The 16836-nt window shown below is 41.0% G+C and overlaps 1 protein-coding gene and 3 pseudogenes across 2 annotated transcripts in view; 3 read left to right on the top strand and 1 right to left on the bottom strand.

Annotated features, from left to right (window-relative positions):
* Window positions 1–764: 764 nt before the first annotated feature.
* Window positions 765–6516, top strand: LOC140309395 (UDP-glucuronosyltransferase 2B31 pseudogene; annotated as a pseudogene).
* On the top strand, window positions 774–8334 carry LOC140309396 (UDP-glucuronosyltransferase 2B31 pseudogene; annotated as a pseudogene).
* LOC140309391 (UDP-glucuronosyltransferase 2B31 pseudogene) lies at window positions 792–12218 on the top strand (annotated as a pseudogene).
* A 547-nt stretch (window positions 12219–12765) lies between these two features.
* sh2d3cb (SH2 domain containing 3Cb) overlaps window positions 12766–16836 on the bottom strand; it is a 53172-nt gene continuing 49101 nt past the window's right edge. For both annotated transcript variants that reach the window (XM_072387231.1, XM_072387232.1), the window contains 3 exons: window positions 14412–14523; window positions 14117–14323; window positions 12766–13970 (listed from right to left, as the gene is read on the bottom strand). In XM_072387231.1, coding sequence (XP_072243332.1) covers window positions 13801–13970; window positions 14117–14323; window positions 14412–14523 — 489 coding nt within the window. In that variant the 3' untranslated portion in view covers window positions 12766–13800. The remainder of the gene's footprint in view (window positions 13971–14116; window positions 14324–14411; window positions 14524–16836) is intronic.

The raw sequence follows: 16836 nt of genomic DNA, 5'->3' as shown, positions 1-16836 counted from the left end.
CTTCTATCTCGACTGAGATTTTTGTCACATCTTAAATTACCGTATTTTTCGGGTTATAAGGCGCGTTAGATTAAACAAAACTCAGATAAGTCAAAATCCGCTTCGTGAGCATGTCTCTGGACAGGTGACATTTTTGGGGCAGCGGGTACAGAAAATGAATGAATGAATGCACGCACCTTAATGTTGGAGCACAGATCGTATTACTCCGTGAGGATCGTGACTACGGTGGCCTGTAATGCTCAATCCATCAAGCAGTGCAGCTTCGTAGCTTCCAAAGGCCGTGCTAAAATATTTTGACAGTTTTTTGAGCGCCGTGTACCACATAAAATCTGTTCTAGGTCAGAAAGCACAACCAGAGTTAATTCATACATTAGGCGCATCGCATTTTAATTTATGGACTTATGGTCCGGAAAATACGGTAATCTTTCATGCATCCATAAAGCCCGCTGCTGAAAAAACTACATGAAAAAGAGAGTTGCTGAATTTTGAAGTTAATTATATAAATCCATGCAAACATATCTCAGTTCTGTAGGGTAAAACCGATGTGAAATGTGTTTAATGGAGCAAACAAAAGACACTCCTCCAGATATTTTTCGTCACTTTGTCTTTGTTCTACATCGAACTACAACCAAATATCAAGCTTATCTTCTACAGTTTAACTCAGAGTTCACCGCTGAGCTCACCCTGTTTGTACACCTTGCACACACTAAACTTCAGCACCTTTACCTCAGAGCCCACACCCACTGGGCTCAATGTCAGCAGCATAGCGGTCCGTCATTCCAGCTGCGACAGAGGCAAGTTCAGGTCGAAACGTGAAAGATCCGCTGATTGGAACGACCTCGGTGAGTAAAAGTGAAAGAGCTGATGGTTTAAATGGTTTAAATGGTTAAAAAGGGTTAAAAAGGTAAAACTTTAAAGAGTAGTTTTATATTTAAAAAAAAAGCAAAAACTGAAGTTTTACTCGTGTTTCTGTGCAGTTTTTCACACGAATGAATGGAGTGTTCAACCCTGACTGGTTACAGATGGATGTTGTGGTCTCTCTTGAAAAAAATCTCTTAAAAAGTCCTTTTTAAAATGCTTTTAGGGTAAAAATCTTTCTTTACATATACATAAGGAATGTGTAGTTTTATTAATTACAGGAAGTTGAAATGGTTTAAGATAAATCTCTGACAAATTTTACAGTTTTCTTAACTGGACCTAAAAAAACAATCCGAGGTATTATAGTTTTATAACATTTCACACTGTGTATACATCATATTTTTAATTAAAATGGGCCTTTTTTTCTTTACATTAGACTCCTATTGAGGGTACATAGCATGGTCTTTATGCTGTGACATCGAGGATATCACTACTGAGCTGCACATAAACACAAAAGCTGTGACAGCTGAGAGGAACGTCAGATTTAACGGCAGAAATTCCCACAGTGAGTTGTGTAATCCGGGATCTGTGTTTGAGCTTTAAACAATCTGAAAGTTATGCAAGTCTCGGAGCGGGGTGCCTCAGCCTTCTGAAAGAAACATGAAAATCCTTTATTTTTGTGGGGAGATTGTCGGCGGTTCGGATGCAGTTTATTTTAGATAAACTTCACTGACATTTTTATAGATATTTATAGGTTTTTAGCAGTTTTGTACATAAAAGTAATTTGCATCGATGACCATTTTCTCTGGTGTTCTTTTTCATTGTCTAACACTGAGCGTTCTTACTGAAAAAAGAAACTCGATGAGCTCAAAATAATATTTTGATTGAACTTCATGGAATTATGAAACAAAGACTAAAATCACACAGGCTGTATAACAGGTAAATTACTCCACTATCCTCTTAATGTCAAACATTTCTTTCATATCCACGTTCCCTGCGGGGAAATAAGTGTCTAGGATTCAGAAAGTGATGCAGAAATATCACATCGGCTGCAACTGCTGCAAAATATTTACTCATACATCGTCTCACTTGCAGGATTCTCCTTTTACATTCAATCCTGACATCATCACCTGTCTTCCAACATGCTAATTTATTTTCTTTCTTTGTCTCTTACAACTTTGTTTGTTGCTGCATCAAATTAGAGTGAAGTTGATCAGTAAAGGCACTGAAAGTAATTTCTCTGGATTTATGTCTGTTTAAATTAAGCATAAGATTAATTAACATATTCATGATTTACGTTTTTATTATGAATTTAGAAAATTAGCTAATTTAAAAGTTGTAATCAATTTAATTCATCCAAAAATTCAAGAACTCATTTGGTGACTGAGAGCAGCTGGAGAGTCTTGAACATTTAGCTGAACATTCAAGTACATCAGAGTGCCTTTGCACTGAAAGATGACCAATTGGGTCTTTCACTAAACTAAATTACCAGAAAATTAATCCAGCTTTATAACACCAGGTTCAAACATTGCTCAGTTGTTGTTTTTATGACTAAAATTCATTGTTTATATTTATCTGATGCACACACTTAGTTTTTCATAAGGGTCAGCAACTCTTCAACATGACAGGTTATGTGATAAATTGGTCAAATCACATTGGTTTGGCAAACGACTTTAAATGGAAAGACTTTTGGGGACAGATTCAGAGCAGCTGAGCAATCTCACAAAAACCTTGACATTTGATAACAAGGCATTAGTTTTCTGGTATATAAAAGCATATTTGCAGGCTTGTGGTTCATAAATGCAAGCTGGCAAATTATGTATGTTCTCCAAACCACCATTTATAATTCGTTCCATCATTCTGGTTAGATCATTACTCAACTTGTGACACTTTACAAACAGCTTTAGGGACAGATGCTGCTATTAATCCAGTTGGAAGCTCCTCTCAGATATGGCACATGGTTTACCAAAGGGACTGAAGTTTTTAATCAGGTAGTGACAAAGGTTCACTCATTGTTATTATAATTGTTTAGAAAGAGTTCTACATATATACAGTCAGTGGGTTTACATGATGAGATTAACTGGATTACAAATTACAAAATTACAAATGGCCGATTTACAATAATTTAGTAGTGTGTGTTTTATTTAAACCTGGCAGAAATTCTGGGCTGTGCATGAACTAATGTTTCAAACCTCAATGAATTGAGGCAGAATTCCCCCACTGCAGAGACTGAAAACATCCAAAAAACTGCTGCAAAAGATCGGTCGTTGAGGTGCTGAATCATGGACTGGACTCAGTTTTTGCTGATTAGATAATGAAACACTCAGTGGGTCTACATGATGAGATGAACTGGATTACAGCTACAGTTGGGTTCTGCTCCTTATCTGAGGGTAATTATCCTTGGATATATGGCGGTGAATGAATGGAATCACTGGCACAAAGCATGTCATACCCCGGTACCATAGGTGGCGCTGTCCCCATTTCAGCTATCGCTAATAGAGCCACTTCCTGTTGGCGTCTTCACCGCCAACAACAACAAACTCAGGCATTCAGAAAGATGGCGAACGCAGAGCGAGATGAAGCTGCGTCCCTCTCCATCTGTGATGAGCTGGTTATGGCACAGACGATGCACAACGGCGCCTTCTCCATCGCCTTGTTTGTTTCTTTCTGACGGCGGCGACAGCAACAGGAATATCGTCTCCTTCCACTTCCGGGTGACGATGGCGAGAAAAAATCTGGAGCATGCGCAGAACGCTCGATCCGATCCACTGTCGTCTACATTTGGATCGAGTTATCTCGGGTCTTAATTCGATCGCGAGTAACCCGATCCGATCTGTTTTTAAGGCGTCTACATGAACTGAATAACTCAATCTTATTGTAATTTAGCCATTAATCCGATCCGATGACACTCATGCAACCACACTGAGTGTAATTATTCTATGAAATGAAGTGCTGTAAGAATGTTTTCTTGAATATAAAACAGATTGTAAAGTACTTAAAATCTAGATTAATTTAAAAGAGACTAAGCTTGAACCATTCATTTATCATGTACATCTCCTGTCAGAATCTCTTTCAGAGATGTACCAACCGGCCCTGGTCACACTGGCAGTGTTGCTGAGCTCATCAGCCTTGGTAAATGGAGGGAAAGTCTTGGTGTTTCCTTTAGATGGAAGCCACTGGGTCAACATGAAGGTCATCATCCAGGAGCTTCACGCCAGAGGCCATGAAGTCACAGTACTACGCCCATCAGACACCTGGTACATCAAGCCAGACTCCCCTCACTACAAGGCCATCACTATTAATCCCTCTGCTGGTTTTGATAAGGAACAGCTTCGGTCACATATAAAAAGAAGGGTGATGACACGGCGCCAAGGTGCTTCAGTTTGGACCCGAATGTCTCTGGAGTTTGATTTGATGAAACTGTTCTATCAAATGCATTGGCAGGCAGTTCAGATGGTGGAGGAGATACTTGAGGATACCAAACTGATGCAGAGTTTTCATGATGCCAAATATGATTTGGTTCTTACAGACCCTGGAGTTGGTGGGGGTGTGCTGTTGGGTCACCGTCTGGGTCTTCCACTTGTCCTTAATGCCAGATGGACTATCCAAGGTGAAGGGCATCAAGCAATCGCACCTTCCCCACTGTCCTATGTCCCTATGCCCTGGTCAGAAATGACTGATAAGATGACATTTACCCAGCGGATCAAAAACATCATGTTGTATATTTTCACTTGGGTACAAATTAGGTATGTCGTAGAACCAAATTACCAACCATTTGTCAGTCGTCACTTTGGCAGTGATGTACACTACATGGAGCTGTTTCAGGCGGCTGATATCTGGCTGATGAGAAACGATTTCACCTTTGAGTTTCCACGACCTACGATGCCAAATGTTGTCTACATGTCAGGATTTCAATGCAAACCCTCCAAGCCTCTACCTAAGGAACTAGAGGACTTTGTACAGAGTTCTGGTGAACATGGCGTCATCGTGATGACGCTGGGAACCCTGGTGGAACACCTTCCTGAGGAACTTGCAGAGGAACTTGCTGCTGCTTTTGCCCAACTTCCACAAAAAGTCATCTGGCGACACAAAGGCAAGAAACCATCCACTCTTGGCAACAATACCTTAATGTTGGACTGGTTGCCCCAAAACAATCTCCTGGGCCACCCCAAGACCAGAGTGTTTGTGGCCCATGGAGGCACCAATGGAATCCAGGAGGCCATGTACCATGGCGTCCCCCTGGTTGGCCTCCCCCTTTTGTTTGATCAATTTGACAACCTGTTCAGGATGGGAGCAAGGGAAGTGGCCAAAGTCCTGGACATTGAAACTGTGAATAAAGACATTTTCCTGGAGGCATTGAAGGAGGTTCTCTATGAACCATCCTACCAGGAGAAGATGAAGAAGCTGTCCAGCCTGCAAAGAGACCAGCCCATGAAACCACTGGATCGCGCCATGTTCTGGATCGAGTTTGTCATGAGGCACAAAGGAGCGGCGCATCTGAGGACAGAGTCTTACAAGATGTCCATGATCCAGTACCACTCTATTGATGTGATGGCGTTTCTGCTGGCAGTTATCTTGATAATATTTACTGTTTTTATTTCAGCTGTGAAATGTCTCTGTCGGAGGGTTTTTTATGGAAGCAAAGTTAAAAAAGAATGATGAGGATATGCTCGAAGATACAAATACACGAGCATGTGTGGTTAAAATCACCCACAAGCCTCAAACTTAACTATCTCAGAAAAAAGAGAATAAAAATAATTTCTGTTCAGTGAAATGTTTTATTGCATTTTCTTACTTTTTTCTTGCTCATTTTCTGACATATTGAACACTTTATTGTCACAAAATACTGCAATTTTTCAAATTAAATAAAAATGATTGAATGAAAACTGATTTTAGTGTCTTTTAAGCCATAAGAGTAATGGGTTAAGAAGCACCAGAGATTAAACATCATATAAACCTCAAGAATGAATAAAAGTGGAACATTTTTGCATTCTATATTTACTTTTGCAGAAATTTCAAGAACTTGAGGTATTTACCATCACTGTTTGTACAACTATGATATATTTAGTTCATTTTAAAGTGGTGGGACTCTAGTGGCAAATTGTTACAGTAGGTGTGGATATATTGTGCCTTTATACTTCTTTTTTTTTTAGATTTTCTACCAGCTTTTGTCTGTGATAACACTGGTTTTTAAGAAATTTTTCAAGGTTGATTTAGATCCTGTGCTGCTGGAATGATTTCTGCTGATAATTATTGTACTTTCTCATAAGTATTATTGTGCACAACCATGCCAAGGTGGCAATAGCTGACTGAGCTCTATTAAAGGCCAAGTAATTACCTGAATAACATTAAATATTGAGATGAGTTGAAGAGGAGACATCTAGGACGTATGGCAGAAGTGGAAGGGAGAGCAAGGAGGAGGAAGTTTAAACCATATCTTTCCTTAATCATCACTGGGAATGTGAGCTCATTGGCAGATACAATAGACAAACTTGGAGGACAGATAAGGACCTGTTGGGGAATTTAGTAAATGTGATATTGTTTGTTTCACTGAGACCTGTCTGCAGGTACAGATTCCAGACTCCAATATTTCTTTTAACACATTTTCATTGGCAGACAAAGACTGCAGACAGAGCAGCAAGAGACACAGAGCTAACATCTTTATATCTCCTGTCAGAATCTCTTTCAGAGATGTACCGACCGGCCCTGGTCACACTGGCAGTGTTGCTGAGCTCATCAGCCTTGGTAAATGGAGGGAAAGTCTTGGTCTATCCTTTAGATGGAAGCCACTGGGTCAACATGAATGTCATCATCCAGGAGCTTCACGCCAGAGGCCATGAAGTCACAGTACTGCGCCCATCAGACTCCTGGTACATCAAGCCAGACTCCCCTCACTACAAGGCCATCACTATTAATCCCTCTGCTGGTTTTGATAAGGAACAGCTCAAGTCACATATAAAAAGAAGGCTGATGGCACGGCGCCAGGGTGCTTCAGTTTGGACCCGAATGTCTCTGGAGTTTGATTTAATGAAACTGTTCTATCAAATTCATGGGCAGGCAGTTCAGATGGTGGAGGAGATACTTGAGGATACCAAACTTACGCAGAGCCTTCATGATGCCAAATATGATTTGGTTCTTACAGACCCTGGAGTTGGTGGGGGTGTGCTGTTGGGTCATCGTCTGGGTCTTCCACTTGTCCTTAATGCTAGAGGGACTATCCAAGGTGAAGGGCATCAAGCAATCGCACCTTCCCCACTGTCCTATGTCCCTATGCCCTGGTCAGAAATGACTGATAAGATGACATTTACTCAGCGAATCAAAAACATCATGTTGTATATTTTCACTTGGGTGCAAATTAGGTATGTCGTAGAACCAAATTACCAACCATTTGTCAGTCGTCACTTTGGCAGTGATGTACACTACATGGAGCTGTTTCAGGCAGCTGATATCTGGCTGATGAGAAACGATTTCACCTTTGAGTTTCCACGACCTACGATGCCAAATGTTGTCTACATGGCAGGATTTCAATGCAAACCCTCCAAGCCTCTGCCTGAGGAACTAGAGGACTTTGTACAGAGTTCTGGTGAACATGGCGTCATCGTGATGACGCTGGGAACCCTGGTGGAACACCTTCCTGAGGAACTTGCAGAGGAAATTGCTGCTGCTTTTGCCCAACTTCCACAAAAGGTGATCTGGCGGCACAAAGGCAGGAAACCATCCACTCTTGGCAACAATACCTTAATGTTGGACTGGCTGCTCCAAAACGATCTCCTGGGCCACCCCAAGACCAGAGTGTTTGTGGCCCATGGAGGCACCAATGGAATCCAGGAGGCCATGTACCATGGCGTCCCCCTGGTTGGCCTCCCCCTTTTGTTTGATCAATTTGACAACCTGTTCAGGATGGGAGCAAGGGGAGTGGCCAAAGTCCTGGACATTGAAACTGTGAATAGAGACATTTTCCTGGAGGCATTGAAGGAGGTTCTCTATGAACCATCCTACCAGGAGAAGATGAAGAAGCTGTCCAGCCTGCACAGAGACCAGCCCATGAAACCACTGGATCGCGCCATGTTCTGGATCGAGTTTGTCATGAGGCACAAAGGAGCGGCGCATCTGAGGACAGAGTCTTACAAGATGTCCATGATCCAGTACCACTCTATTGATGTGATGGCGTTTCTGCTGGCAATTATCTTGATAATATTTACTGTTTTTATTTCAGCTGTGAAATGTCTCTGTCGGAGGGTTTTTTATGGAAGCAAAGTTAAAAAAGAATGATGATGATATGCTCGAAGATACAAATACACGAGCATGTGTGGTTAAAATCACCCACAAGCTTCAAACTTAACTATCTCAGAAAAAAGAGAATAAAAATAATTTCTGTTTAGTGAAATGTGTTATTGCATTTTCTTACTTTTTTCTTGCTCATTTTCTGACATATTGAACACTTTATTGTCACAAAATACTGCAATTTTTCAAATTAAATAAAAATGATTGAATGAAAACTGATTTTAGTGTCTTTTAAGCCATAAGAGTAATGGGTTAAGAAGCACCAGAGATTAAACATCATATAAACTTCAAGAATGAATAAAAGTGGAGCATTTTTGCATTCTATATTTACTTTTGCAGAGATTTCAAGAACTTGAGGTATTTACCATCACTGTTTGTACAACTATGATATATTTAGTTCGTTTTAAAGTGGTGGGACTCTAGTGGCAAATTGTTGCAGTGGGTGTGGACATATTCTGCCTTTATTCATGTTTTTTGAGATTTTCTACCAGCTTTTTTCTGTGATAACACTGATTTTTAAGACATTTTTCAAGGCTGATTTAGATCCTGTGCTCCTGGAATGATTTCTGCTGATAATTACTGTACTTTCTCATAAGTATTATTGTGCACAACCATGCCAAGGTGGCAATAGCTGACTGAGCTTTGTTAAAGGCCAAGTAATTACCTGAATAACATTACATATTGAGATGAGTTGAAGAGGAGACATCTAGGACGTATGGCAGAAGTGGAAGGGAGAGCAAGGAGGAGGAAGTTTAAACCATATCTTTCCTTAATCATCACTGGGAATGTGAGCTCATTGGCAGATACAATCAACAAACTTGGAGGACAGATAAGGACCTGTTGGGGAATTTAGGAAATGTGATATTGTTTGTTTCACTGAGACCTGTCTGCAGGTACAGATTCCAGACTCCAATATTTCTTTTAACACATTTTTATTGGCAGACAAAGACTGCAGACAGAGCAGCAAGAGAAAAGGATGTTGGATTGCATTGGTTGTTGCAAGCAGATAGTGTGATCCTGGATAAGTTATAGTTGATGAGCGTTGCTTTACCCCAGATATTGGGCTGTTGGCTGTGGGTTTTCATCCATGTTGTCCGCTGAGAGAGTTCATCTGTGTTACCTGCTGAAACTGAATGTCACTTTAGCAGCTAAGTTTCTGCTAAGCTACAAACAAAGCACACCGATGCATTCATGGCAAACACTGGAGAATGTGGCCCACTGCAGCACTTAAACTTTCAATAATAAAGGCCATTTAATTTCTCCTCTGGGACAAGTAAAGTATCATTCAATTAAGTTTCACAACCAGATTATCTGCTTCTCAACAACAGTTTCCTAAATATACTGCAATGAGGGAATTCCTGCCTCTAAATCCCACAATGTTTACAAAAGCTGTTCACATTTAGTAAAACTTTTTCTTGGGTTTCAAAGCTCTATCTTCATGTACAGGTATCACCTACTTATGATTATTAGAAAATAAATTTGAATACTTAAATAACTGTAGTATTTCCTATGCCTCAATAGAAACCTTTCTAAAGTTCAAGTGGTACCTTGTGTCCATGCTGCCTGAATGTATCCGTGCTGGTCCATGTCTATCTCCCTCACTCAGGGTCAGATGCTTGTATGTCAGTGGATGCTTTTAAACGTAGGTCATTTGTTGAGAGACACAGAGCTAACATCTTTATATCTCCTGTCAGAATTTCTTCCAGAGATGTACCGACCGGCCCTGGTCACACTGGCAGTGTTGCTGAGCTCATCAGCCTTGGTAAATGGAGGGAAAGTCTTGGTGTTTCCTTTGGATGGAAGCCACTGGGTCAACATGAATGTCATCATCCAGGAGCTTCACGCCAGAGGCCATGAAATCACAGTACTGCGGTCATCAGACTCCTGGTACATCAAGCCAGACTCCCCTCACTACAAGGCCATCACTATCACTAACCCCTGCTGGTTTTGATCAGGAAAACTTTGGGTTATTTGTAATCAAAACAGTAAACAGACGGCGTCAAGATTCTTCATTTTTGACCCGTGTGTCTACGATGTTTGATACGTTAAAAAACTTTAATCAGATGCATAAGCAGGTGGTTCAGATGGTGGACGAGATGTTTGAAGATACAAAACTGATGCAGAGCTTTCGTGATGCCAAATATGATTTGGTTCTCACAGACCCTGCTATAGGTGGGGGTGTGCTGCTGGGTCACCGTCTGGGTCTTCCACTTGTCTTTAATGTCAGATGGTCCGTTCTGGGTGAAGGACATCGAGCGATTGCACCTTCCCCACTGTCCTATGTCCCTATGCCAGCGTCAGAGCTGACCGATAAGATGACATTTACCCAGCGGATCAAGAACACTCTGTACCATATCATCAAATCTGCGCACATTAGGTATGTCCTAGAACCAATCTACCAACCATTTGTCAGTCGTCACTTTGGCAGTGATGTACATTACATGGAGCTGTTTCAGGCAGCTGATATCTGGCTGATGAGAAACGATTTCACCTTTGAGTTTCCACGACCTACGATGCCAAATGTTGTCTACATGTCAGGATTTCAATGCAAACCCTCCAAGCCTCTACCTAAGGAACTAGAGGACTTTGTACAGAGTTCTGGTGAACATGGCGTCATCGTGATGACGTTGGGAACCCTGGTGGAACACCTTCCTGAGGAACTTGCAGAGGAAATTGCTGCTGCTTTTGCCCAACTTCCACAAAAGGTGATCTGGCGACACAAAGGCAAGAAACCATCCACTCTCAGCAACAATACCTTAATCTTGGACTGGTTGCCCCAAAACGATCTCCTTGGCCACCCCAAGACCAGAGTGTTTGTGGCGCATGGCGGCACCAATGGAATCCAGGAGGCCATCTACCATGGCGTCCCCCTGGTTGGCCTCCCCCTTTTGTTTGATCAATTTGACAACCTGTTCAGGATGGGAGCAAGGGGAGTGGCCAAAGTTCTGGACATTGAAACTGTGAATAGAGACAATTTCCTGGAGGCATTGAAGGAGGTTTTCTATGAACCATCCTACCAGGAGAAGATGAAGAAGCTGTCCAGCCTGCACAGAGACCAGCCCATGAAACCACTGGATCGCGCCATGTTCTGGATCGAGTTTGTCATGAGGCACAAAGGAGCGGCGCATCTGAGGACAGAGTCTTACAAGATGTCCATGATCCAGTACCACTCTATTGATGTGATGGCGTTTCTGCTGGCAATTATCTTGATAATATTTACTGTTTTTATTTCAGCTGTGAAATGTCTCTGTCGGAGGGTTTTTTATGGAAGTAAAGTTAAAAAAGAATGATGATGTGCTGAAACAGCCAGTAATGCTAAATGCAGCCACGGACCTCATACTCTCTAGTGACCTCAATTATATTGACTGATGAGTTATTATCATTATTGTTTTTGTTTTTTATTTAGCAGGAGTTAAAAAAAACTGGTGAAAAGCACGATTTTGAATCATTATTGTTGATTTTAATGATTGTTTTCAGTGTTGATTTTTAGTGTATGTTTGCTGGAAAGATATACATAATAAGAACTTCCATCAAATCATAATAATGGTATTTGTCTCTGTAAAAATAGAAATTAATTAAATAAATGGTAGCACATTAAATTACTGTTTTGTTACTTGAAACAAGGGTTAACATGAAAAGTGACTCCTGAAATTACAGCTACTAGTTTGCATCCAAACTTTGTTTGGGTGTGGGTTTACATTTTGAGATACCTCATGTTCTTGTTTGTTCCTCGTTTCTTTCTCTTCATGTTGACCTTGTTTTTATTTTCTTTGTTTTTATTTTTTTTAGTCTTTCTTGCTTTCTCTTTGTTTATGGACTATCTGCCAGTGTGTGGAGCACTTTTAGTTTCTTTATTAGAGATTGTTTGCTTTGCAAATGCTGATCTCCTGTGACCATCTGCATTTGGATCCTCCATGGCAATTTGTGACAAAATCTTCCCTGTAATAATAAGTATTATATATGGAGTTCATTGTGCTTGCTTACAGCGTTTTTAATCAACATGAAAATGTGTTTATTAGCAAAGTGGGCACTAATTTGAGGATTTATGTATTGGATGTGATCATGTTTTTTGTATCCAGTGGGATGTAAAGTTAAATAAATTATATATTTCACCCTTTAAATTCAAGTGTCCTGACTTCAAACAATATTTTTCATTTTAATTTAATTTGTGACATTTTTTTAAAGATTAATTCAACAGAATATAAAAGTAATAAAGTAAAAACATTTACATTTCTGACTATTTGTCATAAATAGCAGAAATAGCACATCCCAGATGATTATCCCAGAAAATGTCATTTGTACAGCAGAGGGTGCTGTTCATGTGGAAATGTTCTATCAGTGAGTCCTGGTGTGATGATATTTTACACTTTTTAGACGAAATGAGAGGAAAAATCGGGTTTAAAAACACTTTTTGCCCCCTATCATTTCCTTACAATTTCATAACAATTTCTTAGAAATGTTTAGTTATCACAGAGAATGAAAGTGAGAAGTATTTTAAGTTTGAAGAGACTTTGGCTCCAGTGTGCAATCACACCATTTGGGTCGAAACGCACCAAATTTCACATGACTTTAAAAAACAGTTTCTGCCACTTGTGTGGCTTTTCTGTTGGTGACGGTCAAAGACAAGGAACAGGCAGTTTATTTCAATGAACTGTCAAGCAAACAAGTTTATTTATAGTTATAGTAGACTATACGGATAAATATAAGACATTAATATTGTGTAAGATGACAGAAATGCTCTGTACCTGTGCTGTAGCCATTCAGTTAGGGTCAGTTCACTCACCTCAACCTAATTCACATTATGATAATAAATTACCTGACCTCAACAATGAGTACAGCACATCCTAAATTACATTAAATATTCACCTCAAACAATAAAAAAAAAGACATAGAACGTTGTTATTCTGTTACCGGGTTGTACAATATGTTGTACAATACATTTAGGGAAGGTCCAGCCTTCAGGCGAATAAAACATTCATACCTGCGAGACTGAGGCGCAGCCTCTTCTCCGCCATTATTTTCAGTGAACACAGAACTCAGGCTTTCTGTAATCGCAACAGAACCTGGGACAGTACCACATTTTTACACTGTTAACTTATGGTTTCCTGCATAAAGACCTCGTCAGGCAGGAAATCTACTGATTAAACAAAACATTTTGACAAGATAAATTGGTGAATAAAGTGGTACCAGACCTGGTGATCACAGCTGTTTCCGGTTAAAGTTTGTGAAACTACCAGGTGATAAATGAGGCAGGCGTTGGTAGAACCGGACCTGATTTAAGTGGTGACTTCATATTGTCCTCCATTTAGTGGTTTTTCCTACAAGTTGTCCTGATCCTTTTGAGCATTTCAGACTCTAAGACAGACTTCCCTCAGCTTTAGGCCTGTCAGACTTAGCTTTAAAGGCACAGAAGATGTGTGGCTATGAAAATTAACCATGCTCCATAAATTAGTTTCCCACTTCATGTGTCCCAGTCTGTTAGGTTTGAGCAGATGTTGAATGACTTTGGTCAAATACTGACTGCGAACGATAAGCATTCCAGTGACTTTTTTCTATAAAACGTCAAAACCAGTAACAGTTAGGTGGAGCTTCTCAGTGTCCTGCAGGTGGCAGGTTCGTGTAGGGATGAGCTCATGCTGGAGAAACAAAGGTCTGGAGTCAGTGTCGCCCGATGGGTGGCTCCAACCTGTTTGACAAGGCAGTCAGCACCTGGTCAAACTTAGAGTATCTCAGAGCCTGGCCCTCCTCAGCACCCCTGCTCCCCCACAACAGCCTCATCTGGAAGTCGGTCAGAAAGAGCTCCTGGACCTCGGCCTGCTCCTGGAAACCTGTAACATCGCATCTTATCATCAGTATCTGCAGCAGAGAGGGATAAGTGAGGACCTCCATGTCCTCGCTGTTGGCAGGTGTTAAAGAATGGTTTAAGTGCCTGTATATAAACACTCATCAACTATCCCTCCGCTGATTCTTTTACCTTGAAGCTTGCTCTCAGCGTTGGAGCGGTAGATGCCCCCCAGCTGAGCGACAGTCCTCGCCGCCCCCAGGTGGAACATGACCACATCCACCCCGACCTCCACCGTCTCCCACGGCTCTGTCCCCTCACCCACCGCCATGCTCTTCTCCAGCAGAGTTAAAAGAGGGAGGACGTGGGGGAAGGTGGTGTTGGACAGTGGACAACTTTCTGAAGGACGAACACGGGAACAGAGGTTTGTTGTTGTTTTTTCAACTGAGAATCCCGCTGTTTTAAGTAGTTGTAGGAGCACTTTTACCTCTTCCTTCATTCAGGCTCTTCATAAACGGCCGCAGAGTTTTCTCATAGAGAATGGCGCCCTCTGTGTGTCGCTGCCGCAACGCCGTCCAAGTCTGCTCAAGGCGGGACACCTGAAAGATAGAAGGACAATAGACCCTTATCCTAACCCTACGCATCACAGCTGAAAGCCTAACCCTAACCATAAAACCAAGTCTTTACCCTCACAAATCCCTTAAAAAATGTTAGGCCCAATATTTAGACCCCACAAGTATAGCAGGCTCAGCATTTAGGACCTAAGAAATATGGAAAAACAAGTACACACATTAAAAAAAAGGTAAAACAACCCAAGAGACAAAGGGATAAAACCACAATAAGAACACAAACACATGATTTCACCAACAAACCATGTCCAGATGAAGACGGGCGTATGTTCAGTAGTATTTTGGATTAAAAACTTCCAATCACTGTGCAGTTTCCTGGTCTGACGAGTGCAGAACCATCCCATCACAGCAAGGATCACACCAGAGTAGCAGGAATCCTGTCATGATCCCTGGACACTTTAAGTTTTGAAATGTCTTGTCTTGTCATGTCCGGTTTTATTTTGAAATATTAACTTCTCCTCTCGTTTCAGATAACTTGCTCTTCCTCCCGTGTCATGCGTCTGATTGTCTTCCCTGATTCCCTCAGTGTTTCCACCTGTTCCCTTTGGCTCCTCATGTGTTAAATAGCCTTCATCTCCCTGTGTCCAGTGACAGTTTGCAGCAACCTTCAGTTCGTCACTCTAGCTGTCAGGTCTCACAAACGCTCTTAGGTTTTTTGTACCTTGTCTTGTCACTTCCTGTTTTATTTTGAAATATCAACTTCTCCTCTCGTTTCACATACCATGCGTCTGATTGTCTTCCCTGATTCCCAAAGTGTTTCCACAAACGCCCAGTGTTTGCCAGTGTGTTGAATTTGTTCTTCCTCTAGCCTCCACAGTATAAGTATCAAAGATCTTGTTTATTGATGATTTCCTGTTTAAGTTTTTTGCCGTAGTCATAGATTTAGCTCAAGTGAAGTTTTTGTTTACCTTTGTCGTTATCAGTCGTATCTCCGGTAGAGGAGTGTTTTTTTGGTTTATAACTTTAATGTTCATAGCTACTCCCTTAGAAGGAGTCTCTTTCTGTTTTTTGATTTATTAAATTTCTATAGAGAGTGATAAGTGAATTTGTAAAATTCATATAACTTTTTGTTTTGTCCTCCTAGCGTGGAGAGAACTTTCTTTTGATAAGTTTTACAGCCTCCTCTCCTCTCCAAAGGTATCGAGGAGAGTGGGTTTGGAATTTATAGCCTATTGCTTTGCTCAAAGAGACTATCATTATATAAATAAAGCCATATTATTGATACGACCCTGCATCTGCCTCCAGATCGTGACTCTAGCCCTCCGAACCTTGCTTAGTCTTCCGGAACATTTATTCCTTGTTGTTCCACTAAATTGAGCGTTTTGTTTTCTTAAAGTTTTGATTCCGTAGCCATCGTTTATTATTCTCAGTGTTTGTAACCTGTTTTTGGCCTCCTCCGTTTCAGGAGTGATTTTTAGTTGTAACGTTTCGTAGCCCTTGGTTTTTTCTGTTTCCTGATAAGTAGTTTTCTAAATAAACTACCCTGAACGACCCTGCATCTGTGCCCTCTATCTCCTGCTGGATCTCCTGCTCCCGCCTTCATCCAGAACAAAGTTAATCTCCTGCTGTGAACAGAGGTTTCATCCACCTGGATACTAACGTTTTCACTTTGTGCCACACGAGACAAATAACAGCCACAGTAGTAGTGTTTCCATCCAACTGTCGAAGCAGTTTGCAGAATAGATTTTCTAAAGATGGAGAAATGTTTTCTTTCAAGACAAAAAGCTCATGTGCAACAAGGTCAGTAACGTAAGTTAAATGTTTGCAATCTTCCTTTAAAACAGGCAAACACCACCTTAGGGTGCCTTAAAACCTTTGTTTTCTTTTAAATTTAGCCATTTTTTGTCAAGCTTTACTACTTTATCTAAAGCAGGGATGTCAAACTCCGGTCCTCGAGGGCCGCTGTCCTGCAGGTTTTAGACGTTTCCCTGCTTCAACTCACCTGATTCAGATGAAATGGATAAAAAACCTGCAGGACAGCGGCCCTCGAGGACCGGAGTTTGACATCCCTGATCTAATGCATCTTAAAAATTATATAAAAAAGTGTTGATGGACACATTTCCCGAGACAGACAATAAACACGGGTCAAATTAAAATCCCAATAAAAAGACCATGAAATGAGGCAAACGGCGACATATAAAACAACCACACACTACCATAAAAACACGTTCCACCATTATCTGATGACCAGTCACCACACAACAGTGTTCATTAATCTTTATGCACAGTGTGCAAAGGGTTATGCTGCAGGTTTTATAGCTCACAGCTCGATTATCCGTAACT

Source organism: Leuresthes tenuis, unplaced genomic scaffold, assembly GCF_036924035.1.
Source record: "Leuresthes tenuis unplaced genomic scaffold, fLeuTen1.0.hap1 SCAF_6, whole genome shotgun sequence".
In the NCBI taxonomy this organism is placed as follows: domain Eukaryota; kingdom Metazoa; phylum Chordata; class Actinopteri; order Atheriniformes; family Atherinopsidae; genus Leuresthes; species Leuresthes tenuis.
Note: the sequence above shows the minus strand (reverse complement) of the source record. Positions and strands in the feature narration are given on the sequence as shown.